Raw genomic sequence first — 23275 nt, forward strand, 5'->3', positions numbered from 1 at the left:
GCCGGGAAGAGCCCAGCACAGGGCAGGGGCCCGGGTCGGAGCCGGGCGGGGTGTCAGGGGGCCCCCCTGGGGCAACTCAGACCCCAGGGCGGCCCGGGCGAGCCCCGTGGGTGGTGGGCGCCCCCACACCGCCCACCCCCACCCGCCGCGCCCAGCAGGAGGAAATAAGCCAGAGGGGGCCACAGCGTTTAGGAACAAAATTTATTCCAATTTAAAACAGAATTCATTTCAGGAGAAAGATATGAAAAGTCCGCTTCCGTCAGCTACCTCTGGATTAAGGGGTCAGGGCCCCGACACGCTGAGCGAAGCCTGCCGCCCGCCCGCCGAACTGCAGCCTCGGCCGGGAGCTGGGCGCCCAGCTAGCGCCTGTCCCCCAGCGCGCACGACAATACATGCATCTCAAATGACAAAAGGTTTAAAAACAGTATTTTTATAGAATATTCTTCTTTAAAATAGGTTAAGGTTTCAACCGTCTGAAATCAGGACTGTGTAATGTACAAGTATCACCAGAGGCCGAGGCCGAGGCCGGCGCCCCCCGCACCGCCGCTGGTTCGGGACCTCTGGGGGGCCGGGGGCCCCGGCGGCGGCTCTGCCTCTGCTGGGGGCCTGACACAGTGGGAGGGGGACAGAGATCCCCAGGGAGGACGCGAGAAACCAACCTCACACAACGGGCGAGGGGCCCCGGCACCCCAGGCTCCCGGCACTGGCACAGGACGGGTCTCGGGCCCCCTGGGGCGCACACCACCGTCCCCACCCTCGGGTCCGGGGCCCTTGGGGTCCCAGATGCGGGGGGGGGGGGTGCGGTGGCGCTCCAGCCAGGCTTTGGCTGTGAGGTGCTTGGCACACTTCTCCCTCCGGAAAGAATACTTCGGGCGCCCAGGCCCACATGCTCCTGTCACCGCCCCCCAGGCCTAAAGACATGGAGATGCCCACCTGCGAGGACCCCAAGTTCCCTGGGCAGGCCTGCCGCCAGCAGCACCATCTGCTCTGGCACGGAGGGTGCACCCGGAGGCTGCGGCACACGCCCTCTCGTGTAGACACTTGGCACAAGGTCCCTTTGGGTAGAGACCCCAAGGGGAAACTGGCACAGAAAGCTGCCCCCCCCCACCATTCTGCCCCCACAGAGGGCCGATGGCCAGGAATGTAGCCGCCCCACCCCAGAGAGGCTCCCTGTGGTGGCCACAAAACCCCTCCCGGCTCGGGCCCCCCTCAGCAGCAGGGCCTGTGCGTCAGGAGAGCGGAGGGAGGCGGCCGGACACACGGGACCGGCATCCGGTGGATCCCGACTTGTTTCCACTGTGTTGCCGGCCCAAACACGCAGCGGCCGACGGCGACCATGCAGCGTCCAGATGTGGTGGGCGGGTCCAAGGCATCACTGGCAGTTCATTCCCGCTACGTTGTGCAAATCAAAACAAAACAAAACAAACCCACAGAAAAACACTGTAGTGCTCAGTCCACATCGGATGAAAACGCCACTGCCCCCAATAAGCAGCCCCCACTTGTTCCCACCCCCACCGCCCCTCGGAAGGAGGGGGCCCAGGCAAGGCCCGTGGCTCTGGCTCAGTGCGCGGCCGTGGCCGTGGCCAGGCCTGGAAGCCACCCGGGGCCGTGGTGCCCGCTCCCGCCGGCCCTCCGTGGCTCTGGGCAAAGTGCGCTTCGTGCTGCGTGCTCACCTCACCTCCCGGGGGGGGACAGGGGGTTTGGGGGCAGAAGGGATAGGAGTGGGAGTGGGCCTTGCGCCTGGGGCCATGCCTGGTACCACCACAGCAGGCGACTCCCCTCTCTGCCTCTGGGGGACACACCTGAGAATATTCTGAAAACGTCCCCACCCCACCCCCACGATTTTCAAATTGGTTTCCAAACAGAACAAACCAAAAGCGACTCCCAATCCCAGAGGCCCTGCTCCTGGCTCCCCGGGTGTAGCAGGCACCCTCGGCCCCTCGGGGGTGTCTGGGCAGCAGCCTGCAGGAGGCAGGGGAGCCCCCAGGCCCAGGGAGCCCACACACTGCGTTTTGTTTCCTCACCAAAAAAAAAACAAAAAAAAAAGGTTAGGCACTTCCCAGGGCGGGCAGCGGGGGGCGCCACCCACCCCCACTTCTTGGAGTCCGGGACATCAATAACTTAGGGAGCGAGAGGAGAGGTCACAGTCCCCAGCCTTGGCCAGGAGCGCCGGAGGGGGCCGGCGGGTGGCTCTGTCCCCGCTGAGCGCCGGGGGGCCGCCGGCCCGGGCGCGGGGCCTGCAGTGGGGGTGCGGTGCGCTCATGTGTCTCGTCTCTGCTGCTCTTGTTTCCTTCTTTTCCTTCTTTTTCTTTTTTTCCTTTTTTTTTTTTAATAGAAAAAGCGAGCCACAAGTCAAGGCCAGGAAAAGGCGGCCTCGCCGCTGACACAGGTGAGAAGGTGCACGAGGTGTATAGAAAGAAAGACGTACGTCCCCTGATAACTGTGAAATAAAAACCATTTGTTAAAAATATGAAAACAAAATCAACTCGTCTGCGGGCAGAGCCGGGCGGGCGGGGCGGGCAGAGCCGCGGCGGGCTCGGCACCGGAGGCAGGCCCCCGCCCGGCCCGGCGGCGGTCCCTGTTCCTGGGCGCGGCGGCGGCCGGGTCAGACCAGGTTGTACTCCTTCAGGTTGAGCTGCAGGATGGTGTCCTTGACGGCCGCGAACACGAAGCGGATGTTCTCCGTGTCGGTGGCGCACGTGAAGTGCGAGTAGATGATCTTGTCGCTGTCGGGGTTCAGGTCCACAAACATCTTCAGGATGAACTCCCGGGCGGCCTGGGCGTCCCGCTGCGGCCCTGGGGAGGCGGAGGCAGCGGCGGGTGAGCAAGGCCGGCCTGCACCTGCCGAGCGAGCGCACCCCCGAGCATGGACACACGCCCCCCGCCCCCACAGTGTGCACAGACACCTGCTGTGCACACACTGACACTCGCCAGGTGCAGACGACGTCCACTGAGGGTGGGCCTGGTGCCAGCCAAGCAGAGGCAGCTCCTCCTGCCGCCCCCGAGCAAGCCCCAGGCTGACACCACCGGCCTGGAGGCGAGCTGGGGGACTCCCGAGGCGGCAGCTCGGCCGGCATCAGGCAGCCTCCACTCTGGGCCCTGTTCCCCTTGTGGCCCCTCTGCCTCTCCGCCAGTTGCAGCCCACATCAGACACCCCCACCACCTCCAAACTGCGCCGACCTTCCTGCCCGGCCCCATCTCATCCCATTGTGTTACCACATCCCCCCAAACACCACCACTGAATATATGTGTATATTCACACGCACGCGCACACAGCCCTATGCTCCCCTGTGCACACCACACATGGGCACAGCTGCTGTCTCCCGGGGCCACAGCCAGGTCCCCGATGCTCCTCTACCAGCTGGGACCAAGCTGCCAGGGAGGCAGTGGCCAGGCCCAGACTGCTCCAGGGTCCTGTGTCCCGAGAGACAGCAGCTGCAGTTGGTGCTCACATGGGAGGGGGGCCAGAAAGGAGGTGAGGATGGTCAGCACTCAGCCTCCTGTAGAGCTCAAGCTAAGTGGGGAGCAGGAGAGGGTCCCGGCTCACCCACTCATTCCCAGGGCCTCGCTCCTCCCCACTCAGGCTGTAGGCAAACAGGGGGCCAGGTCTGGGGGGGCAGTGTCTCCGTGCATCCCCCCTGGGGCTGTGCACACACCACCAGGCATCCCCTCCCTGAGAGGACACCCCCCCCCTTGGGACACAAGGGCCCCTCCATTGGTCAAAGGCTGGGGGACCGTGAAGCCATCAGCACTCCAGGAAGCTCCCCGGCCTACACTAAGTGTGCCTCCATCAGGGCGTGCATGAAATGCCCTCTTCACCCCAGCCGCCAAATCACAAAGACATGGAGGCCCAGGAAGCATGAGGGATGTGCTGGAGGCACCTGGTCCTCCCCACCAGGACACGGGTGCAGAGGGGCAGGGACCCCACTCTCTGCTCTAGCCTCCCCACCCATCCCTCCATCCTGGCTCACCATCGAACTCGGGGAAGTAGTCCACCAGGTGGGAGTGCAGAATTTTATCCTCCAGCAGGTCCTTCTTGTTGAGGAAGAGGATGACCGAGGAGTTCTGGAACCAGGGGTAGGTGATGATGGTCCGGAAGAGGGCTTTGCTCTCCTCCATGCGGTTCTGTGGGAAGAAGGAGGTGGGAGGATGGAGGATGGAAGATGGAAGGGGGGTCCCCCCAGGGCCCCAACCCACACAGCATCAGGAAGACCCAGAGGTGCAGGGTGGGAAGAACACAGAGAAAGGTGCCTCACCTCGTTGTCCGACTCCACCAGCACTTGGTCATATTCACTTAGGGCTACAAGGAACATGATGGACGTCACATTCTCAAAGCAGTGGATCCACTTCCTCCGCTCTGACCTCTGTCCTCCCACGTCCACCATCCTACAGGAAACAGGAACCCCATAGGGCTCAGCACCAGGGTCCCTCCGACAAGACCCTTCCACCACCATGGCCCAGAGACCTGCCAGGGCCCCCAACACTCGTTGGAGCCAGGGGAGCCCCTGTCCCTCACATCAGTCACAACCAAGAGAACACGATACACACACTGGTGGTGCTGCATCTGCACCTGCCCCTGAAGGAGACATCACGACTATGGGGGTCCCAGAACCCAAGCACTTGTAGGGAGCATGGGACCTAAGACCAATCCTTGGACCTCCTATCTCACATCTGGAGACCCACCCTCTCATTTGGGCAACATGCACAAATGCCCACCAGAGTGCTGTCTGGAACACAGGAAACTGACTCGGTATCTGCCACAGGGAGACCAAGATATATTGAGGACATCCACGCAGTGGACACGCCTCGGCATTGCAAGGGGGCGGCTCAGAGAATGACACGCTTCCCCTGTTGCCAAGAGCAACAGCAAGTGGCACAGTTTCCTGTCCTACACAAGAAGCACGTGCAACATAACAGAACTAACAACAGGCTCCCAGGCACAAGGAGGTAGCTGGTGGAAGGGAGCAGCAGGGTGGAAAGGAGCAGGGGGGTGGAAGGGAGCAATAGGGTAGAAGGGAGCAGCCAGTAGAAGGGAGCAGCTGGTGGAAGGAGAGAAGGAGAGCAGCTGGTAGAAGGAAACAGCCGGTGGAAGGGGAGCAGCAGTGTGGAAGGGAGCAGCCAGTGGAAGGAAGCAGCTGGTAGAAGGGGAACAGCCAGTGGAAGGGAACAGAAGGGTGGAAGGGAGCTGGTGGAAGGGAGCAGTTGGTGGAAAGGGAGCAGCTGGTGGAGGGGAGCAGCCGGTGGAGGGGAGCAGCAGTGTGGAAGGGAGCAGCCAGTGCAAGGGGAGCAGCCAGTGCATGGGGAGCAGCCGGTGGAAGGGAGCAGCCAGCGGAAAGGAGCAGCCGGTGGAAGGGGAGCAGCCAGTGCAAGGGAGCAGCTGGTGGACTCAGCACAGGGGTTTGCCACTGGCTACCTGTGAATTCCCTCAGTTTTCTATGATGAACAAAGATGTCATCGTTTAAAAGGATGACGAGCAGGCAAGGACAGTGGCCCTTAGGTCCCGAGAGGGCAGGGGTCCCGCGGCTGGGCCCCTCCGGGGCTGCAGGGTCGGGGGGCTAACACTCAGGGTAATCCTAGGCACCGCCAACAGAAATGGGGCCGCCTGGCGGAGCTTTCAGAGGAAACTCCAGGAAGCACAGGTGGGTGGGAGACGTGCCAGGATGACACTGAAGGGATAGGAGGGTGGTGACAGCAGGGTGGTGACTGGCCAAGAGCCCTGTGCGAGGCTGCTAGGCCCAGAGCGACAGCTGTGGCCCGTCTGGGGAATGCCATCGGGGCCGATGGGACCTGGGGCCACTGCCCTTCTGGAGCATGAGGCCTCCCCGGTATGGAGTGGATCTCCACACAAGGTTCCCCGGAACCGGGCCCGTCTCGTCACACACTGGGACAGTCAGGGGCCAGGCCACAAGCTCAGTGCCAGCGCCCCAGGCTGCCCTCATGGGTGCACAGCTGCCCCGGAGGGGCACCGCTAAGGAAGGGGTGGGCTGGCAGAGAAACGGCAGTGGCAGGCGGGGGCCCGCGACAGAGCAGAGCGCAGACCGGGGAGGAGGCACCGGGGAGGTGGGGACAGGTTTCCAGGCAGAGGACACGGCAGAGAGAGGTTGTGGTGCGGTCAGGGTGAGGCCACGAGACGCCCTGCAGAGGGGGCTGGGGGGCACTGGAATCCAGAGGCTACAGCCCCATCAGGGGTCCCATTAAAAGAGAAAGAAAACTAACACCTTGAACCCTCACCAGGAAAATGTGCCATCAGACCGCGCAGGGTGGAGGCCGCCAGCCACCGAGGGCTCCCGACAGAGCCCGGGGGGGCGAGAGAGCGCACAGAGGGCAGGGAGGGGTGAGGGCTGGCGGTGCCCCCGCTCTCTCCTCGGGGGTCCCTTGCCCAGGCGGGTCTCGGGCCAAAGAGCACCCCAAAGCACACCTAGCGGTCCCCTCGGGTGCTCCTCAGAGCTGGCGCTCCAAGGCCGAGGAGCAGAAGGCCACAGCCAATGACAACTGCCACAGCTGACTCAGTCTTTGGGACGCCCGCCCTGGGTGGCATCACCTCCTTCCCCAGCGTGAGCCTATGCAAGAGGAGCAGAGGGCATCACCACAGGGTGGGGGCGGCGCGGGGGGGCTCCTAGCAGCAGACAGCCCCCCGCCCCCCGGCCCGGCCCTCAGAACGCTGGGCTGAGCGGTGTCTTCCAAGTTCAGTGCATCCAGAATCTGCGGACGTGACCTGCCTCGGGAGCAGAGTCGCCGTAGATGTCATCAGTTAGGATGAGGTCACGTCAGAACGGGGTGGCCCTATCCCGTCACCAGTGTCCTTACAAAGAGAGGACGTCTGGACATGGACACATGAGGGACAGGCCACGTGACCACGGAGGCAGAGATGGGGCGACGCGTCTACAAGCCGAGGGATGCCCAGGATGGCCGAGGACCCCCGGGAGCCCGGAGGCACAGGGGACAGACACCTCCTCCCAGCCCTGCCCACAGCAATCCTCAGCCGCTCGCCTCCGGAGCCGGGAGAGAAGTCAGGCCCGTGGTTTGAAAGCGCCCACGAGCGGTCCTCTGTCGCGTGAGCCCCAGGAGACACACGCTCGCCCTTGCCGCTTGGCAGCTCTAGGTACACTGTGACCTCGCGGAGCGGCGGGCCGTTCCTCAAGGATGGCGCCGCACAACTGGGGGACCCAGGCCCCCAGGGAGAACCCCCTCCATTCTGCCAACATGCCACCAGCCACTGCGGGCCCCAGCACCGGAGCCCGGGAACCATCTGTCACCCGGCTCTCGGCATAGGTCCCCAGGGCCGTCAGGACCTCTCTGCCGCCCCACAGCCCACCCAGCTCTGGCTGCACCTCCAGACCACCTACCCCATCTACACGAGCACACTCCCTCCTCCACGGCCCCGTCACAGAGGCCCCCCGAGGAGGCCCTTCCTGCCAGGCCAGCTCCATCACCGCCCATACCACTACTGGGACGTGGCTCACCCCGAAACTCGGTGGCAGTTATTTATAAGCCTTCTCCCATGGGTTGAAAGCTTCCCGAGAGCAAAGACTGGGACCGGGTGAACCACTGCTGTCCTCACAGCAGGCGCAAAGGTGCTGGGGTGTGAACGGCCCCCACTACAGCGCATGGAGCCGCCCCCAGGGCACCAAGGCACAGATACCTGAAGATGATGTTCTCCAGGTCAAAAGGGTACTCGATGATGCCAGTGGTGGGCACTCGGACCCGCAGCACGTCCTGCTGGGTGGGCAGGTAGCCCGAGGTGGCGATGCGGTCCACGTCGGCCAGGTAGCTGCAATACAGCAGGGACAGGGCTGCTCAGGTCAGCATGCAAGGCGGGGAGGGGACAGCCCGGCCACCACGGTCCCCCTATGCAGCCGGAACAGGCCTGGCACCGTGCATCAGCAACAGGGGCACAGCGGCTCCAAAGACTTGGGACGAGGCGGACCTGAGATGGGACAGAGGCCTCCTCGCCCCTGACCAGGCTCTCAGGGCACAGGGAGCCACAGGACAGATGTCAGGTCGGCGCTGGGGGCCTCGCTCCTAGAGCTGCCCCAGAACGCCTGCTGCGGCGGGAGGAAGGGGATTGGCCAGGCCCCAAACAAACCATCTCCTTTTAGCGCAGGGGCAGAGTCCACGGCAGGTGCTCCACGGCCCTCCAGCCCGGCCAGGCGCCTGCCGTGAGCATCTCCTGCCACTCCGGCCATCTGTCCCGAGCAGCAAGCCAGCATCGGCCTGTGTGCCCGAGAGCCCCGGCGCCACAGCCCCCGTGCGACAGCCCCATGCAGCCTGGCTGGGGCCCGAGGGGCGGGCGCCCTACTCACTACTTAGCGGAGTCCGAGAGCTGATATTCCCGCCTCCGGTCGTAGCACTCCTGAATGCCAGGGTCGTCCCACAGGGTCTTGATGGCATGGACATACCGGTGCTCGAAGGTCGTCACCTTCTCCACATCTACCTCACGGATGAGGAGCGCGTTGGCCTGGAACCGGGCAGGGAGAACATGGGCTCGTCAGGGGCCGGGCCCCGGGGGTGCCTGACGGGGTGGGGACCACTGACCCCATCAGGCACGAGCTCAAGTCAAGAAGGAGCCCAGTGAGCAACAGTGGCCGTCCCTCGGGGCGGGGTCCCCCCGAGCAAAGCCTGAGAACTGGGCAGCTCCGGGGCTAGGCCCTGCCTGGTGCAATGGGCCCCAGTGTTGGGGTGCTGCTCTGGGGGGGCAGGAGGTGGGACCAGAAGCAAAAACGAGCAGCAGGCTCTTTAAAAAGTGGCCCAGGGGGTAGCCCCGGGGGCTCAGTGTTTAGCGGTGCCTTCAGCCCAGGGCGCAATCCTGGAGACCCGGATGGAGTCCCGCATCGGGCTCCCGGCATGGAGCCGGCTTCTCCCTCTGCCTGTGTCTCTGCCCCTCTTTCTGTGGCTCTCATGAATAAGTTTTTTAAAAAAAATTTAAAAAGGGGCCCAGGGCTGGACCCAGAAGAGAACACACAGAGCAATGGAACACACACCCCGGCCAGCTGCTCCCCGTCCCCATCTCACCGACGAGGCGAGGGTGTCACCTCAGAAGTCTGTGTGGTCTGCACCCCTTCCCGGCACAGGGCTCCTACAACCCCAGTGATCCCTGAGGGAGAGTGGGCGGGGGGCGGGACACCAGCCAGAGGCAGCACCCAGGGGAGGGGGCAGGAGGGGCTGCAGGTGAACTGTCACCAGCGGCGTGATGGAGCCCCCGAGACCCCATGACCCGCGGGGCCTGGAGACCCGCTGGTTCCTCGAGAACCAGGCCCTGGGCGATGCTCCAGACACACACACACACACACACACACACACACACACACACACACACCGGGCACACGACTGGAGCCTCTGCATTTCTCCTCCAGCCACTCCGTGTGCCCGCACCAGCCACCAGCTGAAGGACTGGGGAGGACACACCCGGGCAGAAGCCTAAATGGGGACCAAGGAAGCCCTACTCTGGGCTCTGAAAGCCAGCAGGCTCCTCCTGGGCTGGGGAGCCGCCTCCGAGTGGTGCTCTCCTCCCCCCACAGCCGTGGCCTGCAGCCCTCGGCGGCCCCTCCGTCGGCCCCTCCGTCTGCCCCTCCGTCTGCCCTAGAGAAGCAGACAGCAGCCCCGGAAAACCCCACTGCTGATGCGTGAGGATCACGGATCCGTGAGCTGCTTCTACAAAAGTCCAGACTGTAGTATTTCCAGGGTTGCGGCCCATCCCTGCCGCTGTAGCAAGGACGATATGTGAGTAGGCGCAACACGTACCAATAAAACTCTATTTACAAAAGCGGGCACAGTTGGCGACTGTTGTTCTAGGTGCTGACGGACATCGATGGTCCAAACGCCGGCCCAGCTAGACCACATGGGCTGGATGCTGGGGAGGGCCTCAGTGGAGCAGACCATACAAACCCAGACTCAGAGGACAAGGGGCTCCAGCAGGCCCCCGACCCGAGGCCGGGCCATGCTGGGGTCCCTGATTATCTGAGAGCCGGGGTAAAGGGGGGCAGGTGCCAATCGGAGACGCAGCAGCATCTGGCCGACTGACCTTGTTAAGCCTCAGAGCAACCGGATGCACTTAAACCACACTGCATAAACATGGACTCCTGTGCCTTGTGCTAGCCCAGGGCAAACTTCCGGGGTTCAACTCGTAAGAACCCCCAATACTTCTACAAAAGGAAAGCCAAGGGAGGCCACATTGAGAGCCCACTGGTGCACAGGTGGGGGCTGCTGCAGCAAGGGTGAGCCAGCAGCTCCTCCCAAGGGCAGACCTCAAGCTGCCCTGTGACCCCCTCCACCCCCCAGTCACCTGGGAACACAGCCTGGAGAGTGACAACAGGTGCACACAGAACCTGCTCATGAATGTTACAGCAGCATGACTCACATGCACCAAACACTGGAAACACCCCAGGTGGCCATCAGTAGATGAGTGGACACACACACTGTGTCCCTCAACCACGGGCACATCCCCCAGCTGCAAACAAGGGCAAGGCGCCCACTCGCCACCCCAGGGATGGACCCTGAGCCCATGACGCTCAGGGAGGGAACCAGACACAAGAGGCCCCACGGGGTGTGAGTCCACGTGTGTGACACGTCCAGGACGGGCTGCTGCATGGACGGGGAGGGAGCTCGGGGGGGGGGGGGGCGGAATGGGGGGGGGACGGCTGATGGGGACAGGGTCACCTTTTAGGTGATGAGAATGTCCCCAGACTAGACACTGGTGGTGGCTGCACAGCTGCGTGTGTCAGAAAGCACTGAACTGCACGCTTTAAGGGGACACCTGCCCAGCGAGTGAATTTGGTCTCAATAAGCCATCACTATGGATAAAGATGTGGTTTATGTATACAATGGAATATTCCTCAGCCATTAGAAACAACAAATACCCACCATTTGCTTCAACGTGGATGGAACTGGAGGGTATTATGCTGAGTGAAGTAAGTCAGTCGGAGAAGGACAAACAGTGTATGTTCTCATTCATTTGGGGAAGATGAATAATAGTGAAAGGGAATATAAGGGAAGGGAGAGGAAATGTGTGGGAAATATCAGAAAGGGAGACAGAACATGAAAGACTCCTCACTCTGGGAGACGAACTAGGGGTGGTGGAAGGGGAGGAGGGCGGGGGGTGGGGGCGAATGGGTGACGGGCACTGAGGGGGGCACTTGACGGGATGAGCACTGGGTGTTATTCTGTATGTTGGTAAATTAAACACCAATAAAAATTAATTTATTAAAAAAAAATAAGCCATCACTAAAGAAAAAGGAAGGGAAGCGCCCTACCCCCGGGCTCCCCCAGAGCATCGGATGTGGTGTGTGTGGGGCCTGCAGGATGCTGGGCCGACCGAGGGCCGGGAGCTCGCACTGCGCACCCTGGGCCAGCTTCTGCCGTAGAACGGGGTGCTGGGGGCACTGGGGGCCACCCCACAGGAGGGCTGAGGCATGGCAGGACACACCAGGCGCAGGGGCTGGAGGCGGCGGGTCCTGACCTGACGGGGAGGGGAGCCAGGCCATGCTGCGTCCCCTGCACCTGCTGCCACGGCAGCAACCCCCCGACGGCACCCAGGCCTCACCTTGTTCTGCTCGTACTTGTACAGGATCTTTAGCGTCTCCATGGCGCGGATCATGGCCTGCATGGCGGTGAAGATGTTCTGGTACACGAGCTTGGTGAAGCCCCGCTTGTCCTCCTCCGAGTAGCCTGCGCCATGGATGATCCGCATCTGCTTGATGAACGTGCTCTTGCCGCTCTCGCCCGTACCTGCAGAGCAGGGCGCATGAGCACAAGGCGGGGCCCAGGCCTGTGGCCCCAACGCCGAGGGTCGTGGGGGTGGTGGGAGGGGTCAGAGCCCAAGAACTCAGCTGTCAGACGGGGTGTGGGACACAGCTGGCCAGCGGGCAGCCACTCTGCGAGGGGCGTCCCCTGTGTTGCCTCGGTCATGCGCCCAGGCATACGACCCTCTACAGGATGGGAAACTGAGGCTCAGCATGGGGAGCTGTGGTGTCTGCAGGGCACCTGGCACCAAGCCCGAAGCAGGCGGGAACCGCGAGCGTCCTGTCTAGTCACACAGCAGGTGAGCGGCCCCTTCCGCACACCAAGTAGCCCCGAGGCTGCCGAGAGGCCCAGACCGTGAGCCTCCGCCGGGTGCCGCTGCCTCCGTGACCACTCAGGCGGACCACCTACAGCTCCTCTAGGCCCCACACAGCGCGCCCCACATGCGGCACCAGCCCCATAGGACCTTCCCACGCCCACTGGGGACACCAAGCCTAACTTGACGCCTCTGTGAACCCCCAAACCACACTCCTCTCCTGGAGGACCCCCCAGGCCCAATCTTCCTCTGGGGCAAGGGTTTGGTATCTGGACGACGGACAGAGTGTTCTAAGGATGGAATCTGTCCCCACAATGATCCCCAAAAGCTCCTTCCCCAGCAGCAGTGAACTCGTAAACCCCCACTCAGCATCATGCCACCTGCTGAGCACTCCACACTCAGCCTAAGTGACCGCAGCACCTGGACCAGTCTAAGCCCGGTGGCCCACGCCCACGCAGACGGCCCCCAGGTCCCCCTCAGCCCGGGCGTCCACTGCCGTCACCCTGGCCCATTGCCCTGGCACACATGACATGACACCTACGCGTCTCCCTTCCCCTCCGCAAGCGCTGAGGGGATGCGGGGCTCAGCGGGCTCTCCCAGGGCAGCATGCTGACCCCCACCTCAGCCTCGAGGGATCCAAAGGATCAGAGAGTCACCCGGAAGGCCATCCAGACGGGGCACGGGGCTGCGGCGCCCTCATCCCCGCTCCACCTGAGCCGCGAGCAGCCCATTCTGCTCCTGCTCCAGCTCGCTTGGCCTGATGCGGCCTCGGGTCCCCTCGGGCGACAGCCTCTCCCGCCCAGCGCAGGGGCCAAGCAGCGGGCCTGCCTCCTCCGCTGGCTCAGCCCCCACACATGGCCAGCAGCTGGGGACGGGATGCCCACAAACCTCGCCTCACTCCCGCAAAGGCTGGAGACCATCCCGTCCCAGGAGCAGAGGCTGGACTCGGCCACTCGCTTCCAGCCAAGAGTAGGGCAGAGGATGGGGTGTCACCTCCGAGACCAGGTCATGAAGGGCACAGCAGGTCGCTCCGCACTGGTGGAGGGGGACAGCAGAGGACACCACCGTGCCGGGAGGACACTCAAGAGTGCCGGGGAGAGGCCGAGGCAGGAACGGGCTCCTCCAGCCTAGGCTGACGTGCTCCGCAGCCTCGCGAGGACCCCGAGCTGCAAGGCCAGACTCCTGACCCCGCGGGGTGACAGCCTGTTGCATGAGGCCACGTCGTGGGGCGACGTCACTACACGGCGCGAGAGCCTCCGAGTGTAAGAGCGCACTGCCCCCAGCGGCCACCTGGTGCCCCCCCAGACTGAAGCCCCGGAGCCTCCTCCCGGGGCCCAGAACCCCCAGCCCTGCCCCTGCGGCTCCACCACCGGGTCCCCCCACGTCCATGCACTGGCTGAGTGGCGTCCCCAGGCAGATGCCGCCCACTCACACCCACGATGTGGCCTGTGCTCCAGAAAGCTCCAGCGCCCCACAGGCGGGCACCCTTCCCACGCTCGGACCCACGACTGCAGCCCGAGTGGGGAGCCTCCCTGCCGGGGTAAACGGCTGGCCTCCTCGATGGACTGGGGCCTCGAGACGTGTCCACGCTGTCCCGCAGTCCAGAGGCCCTCGGCCACATCCGAGGGGCTGACCACACTCGAGGAGACCCGAGCCACAACCCCACGTCACGAAGCAGGGGCCTTGGCTACAGCACCTTTCTGGTACTTTTGCCAACTGCCGCGGATCCTTCCGGATGAATAAAACGACCGTGGGTCCATCTTCAAGGAAGGCGGTTCCTTCACGCCGTCCCCCGTCCTTCCAATTTCAAACAACTCCCCTCTGCCACAAACGTGACAAGAGGCCACCTGCTCCCTGCGACCGACACCCGGAGAGCTCTGGGGCCAGGAGCGAGCGTGAGGCCGTGCACACGAGCCCACGCGGCCTGGCGGGATCCACGCTGCTCCCTCACTGCACGCTGCGGGCGGGGCATGCGCACTCGCAGCGCAATTTCTGATGTGGTTTCCCCTGACCAGGGTCAGCCCCTCGGTGCTGCTGACACCAGGCGGAGGCACTCTCTGGGGGTGGACCCAGTGAAAATCATGCCAGGGCAGAAAGGGACCCGCCCCATGCCGGCTTTTTAAAAACGAACTCGAGGCAGCTGGGTAGTGCGGCCGGTCACTCTTGGCTTCAGCTGGAGGGATCGAGCCCCGCGCTGGACTCTGAGCTCAGCGTGCCATCAGCTTGAGATTCTCTCTCCGTCTCCCCCTGCCCCTCCCTGTCCCCATCATGTGTGCACACTCTCCCCCTAAGATAAATAAATCTTTAAAAAAAAATAATGACGGCAAAAGAGACCCGGCCCCCCGAACCCTGACCCCCCGGAGCACTCCAGAGGCCGTGCAGACATGCTGAGGGGGGCACCACACACAGCATCAATCAGCACGACACACGGCCGCGAGCCCCAGGAGGGGATGGGGGGCATGTCTGTGAGGGGACCCCTCGAGGCTGGGCCAGGGAGCAGCCTTACATTTGGCAAGATGCCGGGCCACGGCTCAGGGCGCTCCCTTAAAACCAAAGCCTAAAATGTGGGTTCAGCCCCTGGAGATGTCAGGGAGTCCTGAACCCAGGGCATGGCTGAGGTCCCTTGGGTCCCTACCAAACCCCACTAATGCCCCCTCGCAGCCGAGGAGCCACAGCCAAGACCGCAGCCCGGGCTGAGCTCCAGAAGAAGCAAAACCCGCACAGAGAGGCACCGTAATGTGGTGATGGACGTGCTAACTAACCTAACTGCGCCCACTGCTTCATGCACATCCGTGATCAGATCATCAGGCTGGACCCCCTTGACCCTACACTCCATCCGGCAGCCCTGCTGACTCAGCGGTTTGGCACCGCCTTCAGCCCAGGCCGTGACCCCGGGGTCCTGGGATCGAGTCCCACGTCGGGCTCCCTGCGTGGAGCCTGCTTCTCCCTCTGCCTGTGTCTCTGCCTCTCTCTGTGTCTATCATAATAAATAAAATCTTAAAAAAAAAAAAACAAACTTACACACTATTAACATCAATCATGTGTTAACAAGGGCTCCCAGGGGGCTCAGTCAGTGAAGTGTCTGCCTTCAGCTCAGGTCATGACCCCGGGGTCCTGGGATCCAGTCCTGCATCAGGCTCCCTGCTCTGCAAGGGGTCTGCATCCCCCCCCGCCCCCGCCTCTGCCGCTTCCCCTGCTTGTAGTCTCTGTCTCTCTCTCTCTCTCTCTCTCTCTCAAATGATTAAAAAAAAAATCAATAAAGCCAAGGAGGAGTAGCAAAAAGGAACCACATGGCCTGCTGTCTGGTGTGCCTGGGAAATGGGGCGATCAGTGGCCTCCCCTCCCAGGGCCACCAGCACTTTGCCAGGAAGGACAGAGAAAGGCAGGTGTGGAGGCGGCGGGTGCAGGGAGGTGAGGCTGTCGGAGGAAAGTACGCGTGTCTCCCGTGGCGTCTGCACTGGGCCAACGTCGAGAGCGGGAAGCCCGGGGGCCAGGTGCAGAGCCATCACGGGCCCTCTGCCCTGGCACACGCCAGGCCCACTGCCCAGGAGGCGCCGGGCCATCACAGCGCTCAGGGGGAGGCAGGCAGGGGGACCAGGCTCGGGGCAAGGCCGAGCTGGCCAGAGCAACCCAGGTTAGTTTTCCAGATGCCCTTCCTGGGCCAGCTGAGCTGCTGCCATGTCTGTCACCCGGGAGCTGGGACTCGGGCCCGTGACACAATCCCTGGCCCCGGGAAGCGCTACACACTTGACCCGATGTGCACCTGCCCAGAAGTGCCTCGGGGGCAAGGCCCGCCTGGACCTGTTGGCTGGTCCTCAGCCTCCCACGGGCCCTCTCCTGCTGACCCGCTCAGGCCCTGGGCCCGGTCTCCAGCCTCCAGCGCGGCCTCAACCCTCAGCCACGCTCCCCCTAAAGGGGGCTGGTCTCACAGGCCCTGGCTGCAAAGCCTTTGACAGCTGCCACCGGGAGAGCAGGAGGCCTGCCTTGCTGCACCCACAGAGCCGCCCCAGCACCCCCTCCCGCCAGCCACGCAGGTGCAGCTGCCCTGACCCCAGGAGCTCAGTTGCCTGCCGAAGCGAAGACCAACGTCCCCTCCAACGCCCACAGGTGAATTCCAGGGCAGCTTCCCCCAGATGTCCCTCGGGCGCAGGCAGACACTGACAGCAGTGGCCGGGCCACGGTGCGGAGCGCTCCTCAGCACTGGGAAGAACCCCCGGTAGATGCGCAGCAGCCCGACAGGGCCCAGGGAACCATGCCCAGCGGGAAAACCCAGTGCATGGCACGCAGAGGCCTAGGGGACACGGGGTGGGGGCCGGGGGGCATGGAGAGAAGGCTGGCAGGAGGGTCCCTGCGGTGAGTAATGAAATCACACCACCTCCCCAGCGGCAAGCGAGCGGCTCCAGGTCCCGGCCGTGGGAGGCCTCAGGTCCACGTCCGGGGGTCCCCTGGCCGGCCCACTGCTCTCCTCTCAAGGAGCCACCCCAGCACAACTGGAGCTTCCTTCAGAGAGACTCAATTTCCTGGCTTCCAGGCAGTGCCCTACTCGTTCCTCCCGTTCCGTGGGGTCTGCTCTTCCCCGTGCGTGCACGCTGCGCGGGACTCAGCCCCCCCGCCCCCCCAGAGGCCGCTCACAGAAGGCACCACACAAGGCTTTTATGAATGAACAGGATGAACTGGGCTCCGACCCAACATGCTGGCCCCGTCAAGCAGCCCCCGTGGTCCTCCCATCCCCGGGCTGGGCAGGGGGCTCTACTGCTTGTTACCCCAAGAGCGGGGAGCCCCTGGGGAGTGGCCCCACGGGGTCAGATGAGGCAGGCTCCCTCTGGGCGTGTTCCCTCACGTCACCAGTAGGAGGGCCAAGTCCACCCTATGTCCAGCTGAGCCTCGGAAGAGGGGGAAAGCAGAAGCCTGAGTGGGAGGATGACCCGCTGTTCTGCCCTCCCTGGGGGCTGAGATCCAGGAGGGGTGCCAGGGGGAAGGGGCTCCAGGGCAGGAAGGATGGGGCTTGTCTCGTGGCCCCAGGACTCCAGGTCGGCCACTGAGTCCTGGTCGCCAGGAGCAGGCAGGCAGGCTGCCCATGACCGGGGGTGACGGCAGTGAAGCCAGGAACCCCCAGCAACCCCCGGGCCCGGGACTCCTGGAAACCCAACAGGGACCTCACGTGCGTGGACACGTCTGAGATCGAAGATGGACAGTGACCTCGCCCCCGGGATGGAGAAAGTGTAAAATGGCACCACACACCCCTACTCACTCATTCATTCAGTGACAACTATCACCACAGCCTCTGGGGAGGTGTCAGAGAGCACAGAGGGTCGGGGGCTCCACGGCTTCGGCGGGCGCTCCCGCGCTGCCAAGGGAGGCAAGCCCGATGCCCGGGCGGTCAGCGGGCCCCCGAGAGGCAGGCACGGACCACCCGCCGCTGCGCCACAACGCCCAGTCACCTGAGGCCCAAAGGCGGGACTGGCCGTCCCTGGGGACTAAGGGGGTGTCCTTCAGTCACACTGCTGTCCCCAGCGTGCTGAGTCTCACCGTAGGCCCTCCCGGGGCACCCTGATAGTCAGGACGCCGTGAGCCCAGTCCCACCCGCGCAGCTCACCAACCCGTCCTCCACGGAGGCGCGGATGAATGGACAGAGGCCGCCAGGGCCTCAGGGGCCCCAGGTGCCTCCGCGGACACTCCTGCCCCAAGGGCCTCGGAAGCGGCCCAAGCCCCCCCCCACGGAGCCCCGGCCGGCACGAGGGCAGTTCCCGCCGGGCCCCGCCGGAGCACCGGTGTTTACGCTGCGCCCCGTGCACCCAGCACCACCAGCTGCTGGCAGGGAAGGTGACGGGGCGCAAGCGAGGCTCCCCCACCTCTGAGGTCCAAGCTCCGGAGAGCCGCGCCTGTGAGCCAGGGGCACGGGGACCAGCCGACGGGGCGGCCGATGTGGTCGGATACAGACAATGCTGGTGGCGCCCCCCCCCCCCCTGACCCTCACGATCATCCTAGGAGACCTCCGTGATTATTTCCACTTCACAGAAGAGAAAACCCAGACTCGGGGAGGTCAGACAGGGACAGAAACCCCGCTCCAGCACTTTCCAGCTCGGTCCTGGTGGGGACGTGCACCCCCCAGAGCTGTTGCAGCTGCGTTAACACCCGACTTTGTGCAAAGCATCCAGGAGGGAGAGTAGTGACGAGACAAAACAGCTCCTCTGCCTGCTGAGTGCCCGCTGTGTGCCCGCTGTGTGCCGAGGGCCTTCATGGCATCCTCACGCTTAATCCTACAAAGTGCTTCGGGCCCCAGGGCCCCATCCCACTGGTCGGACAAGGATGTGAGGATGGGAGACACGGCCTCACCCCAAAACGAGCGTCAGCTCCACGGGGAGCCCTCAGAGCAAGGCCCCCACGCCCACTGGCAGGAGGGCCTCACGAGAAAGGCAACCGTGAGCTGTCCCCTGGAGTCCCCGTCCACTCACAGAGCAGAGGGCAACATGCGTGGTGGCGACAACTTACTCCCATCCTCATTTCTGAGGCTGGCAGCTCTGCCTCATGGGCCAGGGTGGTGGGGACCCAAAGGTGGGGAACAAGGAGACCGCAGGGCGGGTGAGCTGCCACACGCGGGACCAGGATGACTGCCCTGATGGCGGACACAGGACAGATACAGTGGGCCCCCAGGAAGACAGAGAGGCTCGGGGCCCCGGGAACTGGGGACACCTGTGAGTGGTGGCACACATTCCCCAAACCGGCATGCCTGAGGCCTGGGATCCCGGTTCCGTGGGCCCCCAGGTGAGCCTGGGTAGCGCCCCTCATCTCCCCTGCTGTCAGGGGGCCCGGGGGACCCCAGGTGAGCCAGCCACTGAGGCCGGCTGTCCTCAGGTAACAGGCCCGCACTGCCGGCCCGGACAGCAGCACCCGGCAGGGCACCAGAGATGGCACCGCTCCTCCCGACTGCATCCAGCTCCGTCCACCCCGCCCACCGGGGCTGAACTTTGCACCCAGCGCCATCTGGGACGCAGAGGGACAAACACCCCCTCCCCCGCCCCGAGTTCTCGTTTGAGCTCCGTCTGGCTTCGCTGCACGCCACTCCACACCCGGTGCCACAGACAGCGATGCCTGTGGCCGTGCTCCCGGGGCTGCACGGAGCAGGGCTCCACCACAAAAATATGAAAGTGAAACCTTTTGTGGTTAAATATCTAAGGCAGAACACTTCCTCACGTCCCACCGCAGCGACCAGCCGACCAGCAGGGAGGGAGCAGAGCCTGGACGCTCTGCCATCATCTGTGCGGATGGGAGTTCAGAGGCGGCCGGGCCCAACCCCAGCCCCAGCCCCAGCCATGGGGACACCTGGCGGCCACGCTCCAGGGCCCCACGGTTAGGGGGAGACAGAGCCTCGTCCAGGCACTGGGTCCTCCCGCTACGCGCAGGGAAACAGGGAGAGGGAGGGCTCAGAGCCGTTCTGGGCTCCCGCAGCTTGCCCAGGGGCCGCGCCCAGAGAAAGCAGACCCTTTCGGCAAAAGGAAATTTAAGGGGCATAAGGCACCTCCCGGGGTGGGTCAGGGGTAGCCCAGGGGCGCACGAGAGCCCACCCACGGGTGCTCCCGCTGTCCGGGGCTGCAGGGGACGCAGCGTGACGACTCCGCCAGGAGCCAGTGGCCACGCTCCACTCTTCACCTCAAAGCACTGGGAGGCGCGCCCTTCCCACCAGGGCCACCACACCCCAGGCCAGATTCCGGGCCTTTTCACTGCCCTTTGGGGGCCGGCACAGCCGACAGGAAGCCTGTGGAACTGACCGCCCTGCTTTATTTAGAAATCCCAGAGCCGCGCGGGCCCGGCCAGGCCAGCACGCTGCACCTCCAGCAAGCAGGGTTCCCAGGAAAGACCTGGACTTTCAAACAGGAAACCTGCCCTGAGGAACAGACGAGGGGCCTCCTCCGTGGTTTTCTACCAAGTGACCGGCACACGACAGCAAAGGACTTGCCCAGAAGGTCACGGGAGGCAGAGGCCAGCGGGGCCCGCCTGGGACCCCCGCCCCAAGAGCTCCGAACTGGGTCTGCAGCCCCCTGACCTCGGGGTTCTGTTCCAGCAAACGGGAGAACCATAGCGCGTCCTCGGGACGGCGGAGCCCGGGACTGGCAGGGAGCGTGGGCCGCACAGCCGTGCCCTCTACCCCGTGCCCCGGCAGACAAGACGTTACCGAGAACACGGCCTGGAGCAACAGTGCCCACGGAGCCAGAGGCTGGCGCTCCCCACGTCCACGCGCACGTCGGGTACCGGGTGCACACACAGGGCTCTCCGCCGCACGCACGAGAACACCCGCTTCGTAGGCAGTCGTGGAACAGCGGACAAGGCCACTCATGCTGACTACACCCCAGCTCTACCCGTGCACCCGCCGCCGCCGTGTTCTGCCCGGGGCACTGGGTGGGGGCAGGACCCGAACGGTGGATAACGGCCGATTCTGCCTCCAAGGCACACCAGGCGGTATCTGCGGCCGTCCGTGGTGGTCATGACTGGCGATGCTCCTGGCATTGAGTGGGTCGGGCCAGGGATGCTCCTCAGCCTAACCCAGCATGTGCCCTGCACCCCCACCGAGCCACGAGCAGGGACAGCTGTCCTCCCACCAGACCTTCACTTTGGACCTGCGAGCTCACTCCTTCCTCGTTTTCCTATCTGCCCCCCCATACTGAGAACTTAACGACCCCCTGAAACAGGTGCATGATGCCCCTTGGGGCAGGCGAGGGGCTGGGTGCCTCTCTAGGGTCACACAGGGCGGTGGCGGTGTGGGACTGCAGACAGGTACTCCTGCTGCCGACACCCCTGCCCACAGGCAGGCACCAGACACATTCAGCAGGTGGCCCTGCTGGGTCTCCCAACCCAGGGAGACTGCAGACGCACACCAAGGCCGCAGAACCTCAGCTGCTGCCCTGCCTCCTTGAACCCCATCGTCAATCCAAACCTCGGGTGACGGGTGGCGGGCGCCCCTGAGGGGTCACGCAGCCCCCAGGCAAAGGCCGGCCAGCAACATCGTTAACGTGACAATAACTTCTAAAGTCCCCCTCCCGTTATAAAGTCTGCGGCACACTGCAAAACCAGCCTGCGCCGCGCTGCCCCCCCAGACGCCCCTCGGAACCCACTGCAAGTCTCCCCCAGGCGCAAAGGTCGCTCCCTGCCTGTCTTTTCTGCAAAGCTGGCCTCTTTTATACTCTCTTCAACAAACCAAAACGTGTTAGTAAAACAAACAAACAAACAAACAAACAGGGAAGGTATTTCAACAAACAGGGCCCAGTAGGGCCACTGCAGGCAGGAGAAGCAATGCGTGCCCACCAAGACCTGGGGCCTCCCACGGGGCCACCGACGGGGCTCCTGCACCTGCAGACCCGGCTCCTCTAAACCGTCCGCCGCCCTTGGAGCGCGCCCCTCCGTGACAGCGCCTCCGCCCGCCCTGGGCCCATCCAAGCTGCCTCCGCGGAAGGCGTTCCAACCTTCCCTGCAGTGCGGGAATGAAGCAGAGCCCAGGAGCCGGGCAGGGCAAGGGTTTCTGTTTTGTAAACGACCTTCCTGCCTTTGGCGGCGGAGTCCTTCAACCGGCCTCCCTCCCCCTGGGTGACAGCACTTTGCTAACAGCTGGGCAGCCTGGCTCCTTACAACAGGTGTGCCCTGGGGGAGATGCAGCCCCGGACGGGACGGTCGGGGACATGATCTTCTCCAGGACGGGGAGGACCTGGGAGAGCGGCTCCCCCGCGGAGGCGAGAGGAGAGAATTGGCGGAGGGGGGTGAGCCGAGCCGAGCTGGGAGGACCTGCGAACGCTCCTGCAGGGCCTCCACCCAGGCCTGCGCCTAAAACAGGAGCCCTGAGGGCAGGAAAAGGCTGTCTCCGCCCGCGGGCGTGCACCCCATCCCGGAGGGAACGGGGCGGCGGAGGGGGGCACAGGCCCTGCACGTGGGAGGGACGGGGCTCCGCCTGCTGGGAAGGCCCAAGGCGAGACCCCGGGAGGTGAGGGCCGCGGAGGCCCGGGCCTCGACAGATGCGGGCAGCGAGGGGCGTCCAGGCGGCAGCGCAGGGCCTGGGGGGGCAGGGGCTCCCGGGCCGAGCAGGGTGCAGGGGCGCCCCCCGCCAGGCCCGGGCACCCGCAGGGGCGGCCGCCGAGACCCCGGAAGCCGCGCGCGGGCAGCGCCGACCTGGACGGCACCGGCGGGGCGGACCCCCAGCCGGCGGGGGCGCGGGGCGGGCACGGAGGCCCGGCGGGCCCGGCCGCACTCACCGAGCAGCAGCAGCTTGAGCTCGCGCCGGGCGTCGCGCTTGTCCCGCCGCAGCTGCTTCTCGATCTCGGCGTTGATCCGCTTGGACTCCTTCACCTCATCGCTGAGGCAGCACGCCATCATGGACTCCAGAGTCATCGTCCCGGCCCCGGCCGCCCGCCGGCCGCCCCCGCCGCCGCCGCCGCCGCCCCCCTGCCCGGCCCTGGCCCCGCAGCCGCCGCCCCGGCCGCGCCCGCCTGGCCCTCGGCGTTCGGCCCCCCGGGGCCGGCCGGTGCGCCTCGGCCGCCTGCGAGCGCCGGTCCCCGCTCGGCCGCGCACTCCCGCCCAGCCGCCCTGCGCCCGCGCCGCCGCCGCCGCCGCCGCCGCCGCCGCCAACCGCAGCCGCCGCGACCAAGCGACAGCGGTGCGCAACCTAACCCGCGCCGGGACCGCGCCGACGGGCGGGCGGCGCGGCCAATGGGAGGAGGCGGCGGCCCGCGCGCCCGCTGAGGGGGCGGGACTAGCGGCGGCGCTGGGCGGGGCGACGCGCGGGAGGGGCGGGGCCTGCGGCGGCGGGCGCGCCCGCGGGTTAGGTTGCGCCGACGTGGGAAGGGGGACGCGCAGCCGGGAGCCGGGCGGGGCCGCCCGGGATTGTGGGAATGTGGCGGACTCGGCCTGCAGGCTGGGCCGCGCTCGGCCCCGCTCGGCCCCGCTCGGCTCCGCTCGGCCCCGCTCGGCCCCGCTCGGCCCCGCTCGGCCCCGCTCGGCCCGGCTCGGCCCCCCCGCGAGAGGTGCGGACCCCGCCGCTGCGGCAGCCGCGGGGCTGGCGAGGCTGCGGGAGCTCCGCGCCCCGCCACACAGTGGGGCATCGGCCCTCGCGGTCTCCCGGGAGGCAATGCCAGGCCGGAAACGAATCTTCCTGTCATCCGTTAAGCATTAAGGGAACGCCTCCTGTATACCGGGCCGGAGTCCAGCGCTGATGCAGCGCCTGCTCTGTGCCAAGCAGGA

The 23275-nt window shown here is 65.0% G+C and overlaps 1 protein-coding gene across 1 annotated transcript; it reads right to left on the reverse strand.

Annotated features, from left to right (window-relative positions):
* Positions 1-187: 187 nt before the first annotated feature.
* Positions 188-22467, reverse strand: GNA11 (G protein subunit alpha 11). Its single transcript, XM_055344142.1, has 7 exons — positions 22291-22467; positions 11540-11724; positions 8304-8458; positions 7643-7771; positions 4257-4386; positions 3972-4125; positions 188-2796 (listed from the first exon to the last, which is right to left on the reverse strand). The coding sequence occupies exons 1-7, from the start codon at positions 22424-22426 to the stop codon at positions 2606-2608; spliced, it is 1080 nt and encodes a 359-aa protein (XP_055200117.1). The 5' UTR covers positions 22427-22467; the 3' UTR covers positions 188-2605.
* Positions 22468-23275: the final 808 nt, after the last annotated feature.

This window comes from Nyctereutes procyonoides, unplaced genomic scaffold (genome assembly GCF_905146905.1).
Source record: "Nyctereutes procyonoides isolate TBG_1078 unplaced genomic scaffold, NYPRO_anot_genome, whole genome shotgun sequence".
In the NCBI taxonomy this organism is placed as follows: domain Eukaryota; kingdom Metazoa; phylum Chordata; class Mammalia; order Carnivora; family Canidae; genus Nyctereutes; species Nyctereutes procyonoides.

Bases quoted from the DNA above. Each gene is read 5' to 3' on its own strand.
- GNA11 (XM_055344142.1), bottom strand. From the start codon at position 22,426: ATGACTCTGGAGTCCATGATGGCGTGCTGCCTCAGCGATGAGGTGAAG. The intron at 8,459-11,539 runs GTGAGGCCTGGG...GCCCGGTTCCAG, and splicing joins ACAAGTACGAGCAGAACAAG to GCCAACGCGCTCCTCATCCG. The intron at 2,797-3,971 runs GTGAGCCAGGAT...CCGCCTCCCCAG, and splicing joins CTACTTCCCCGAGTTCGATG to GGCCGCAGCGGGACGCCCAG.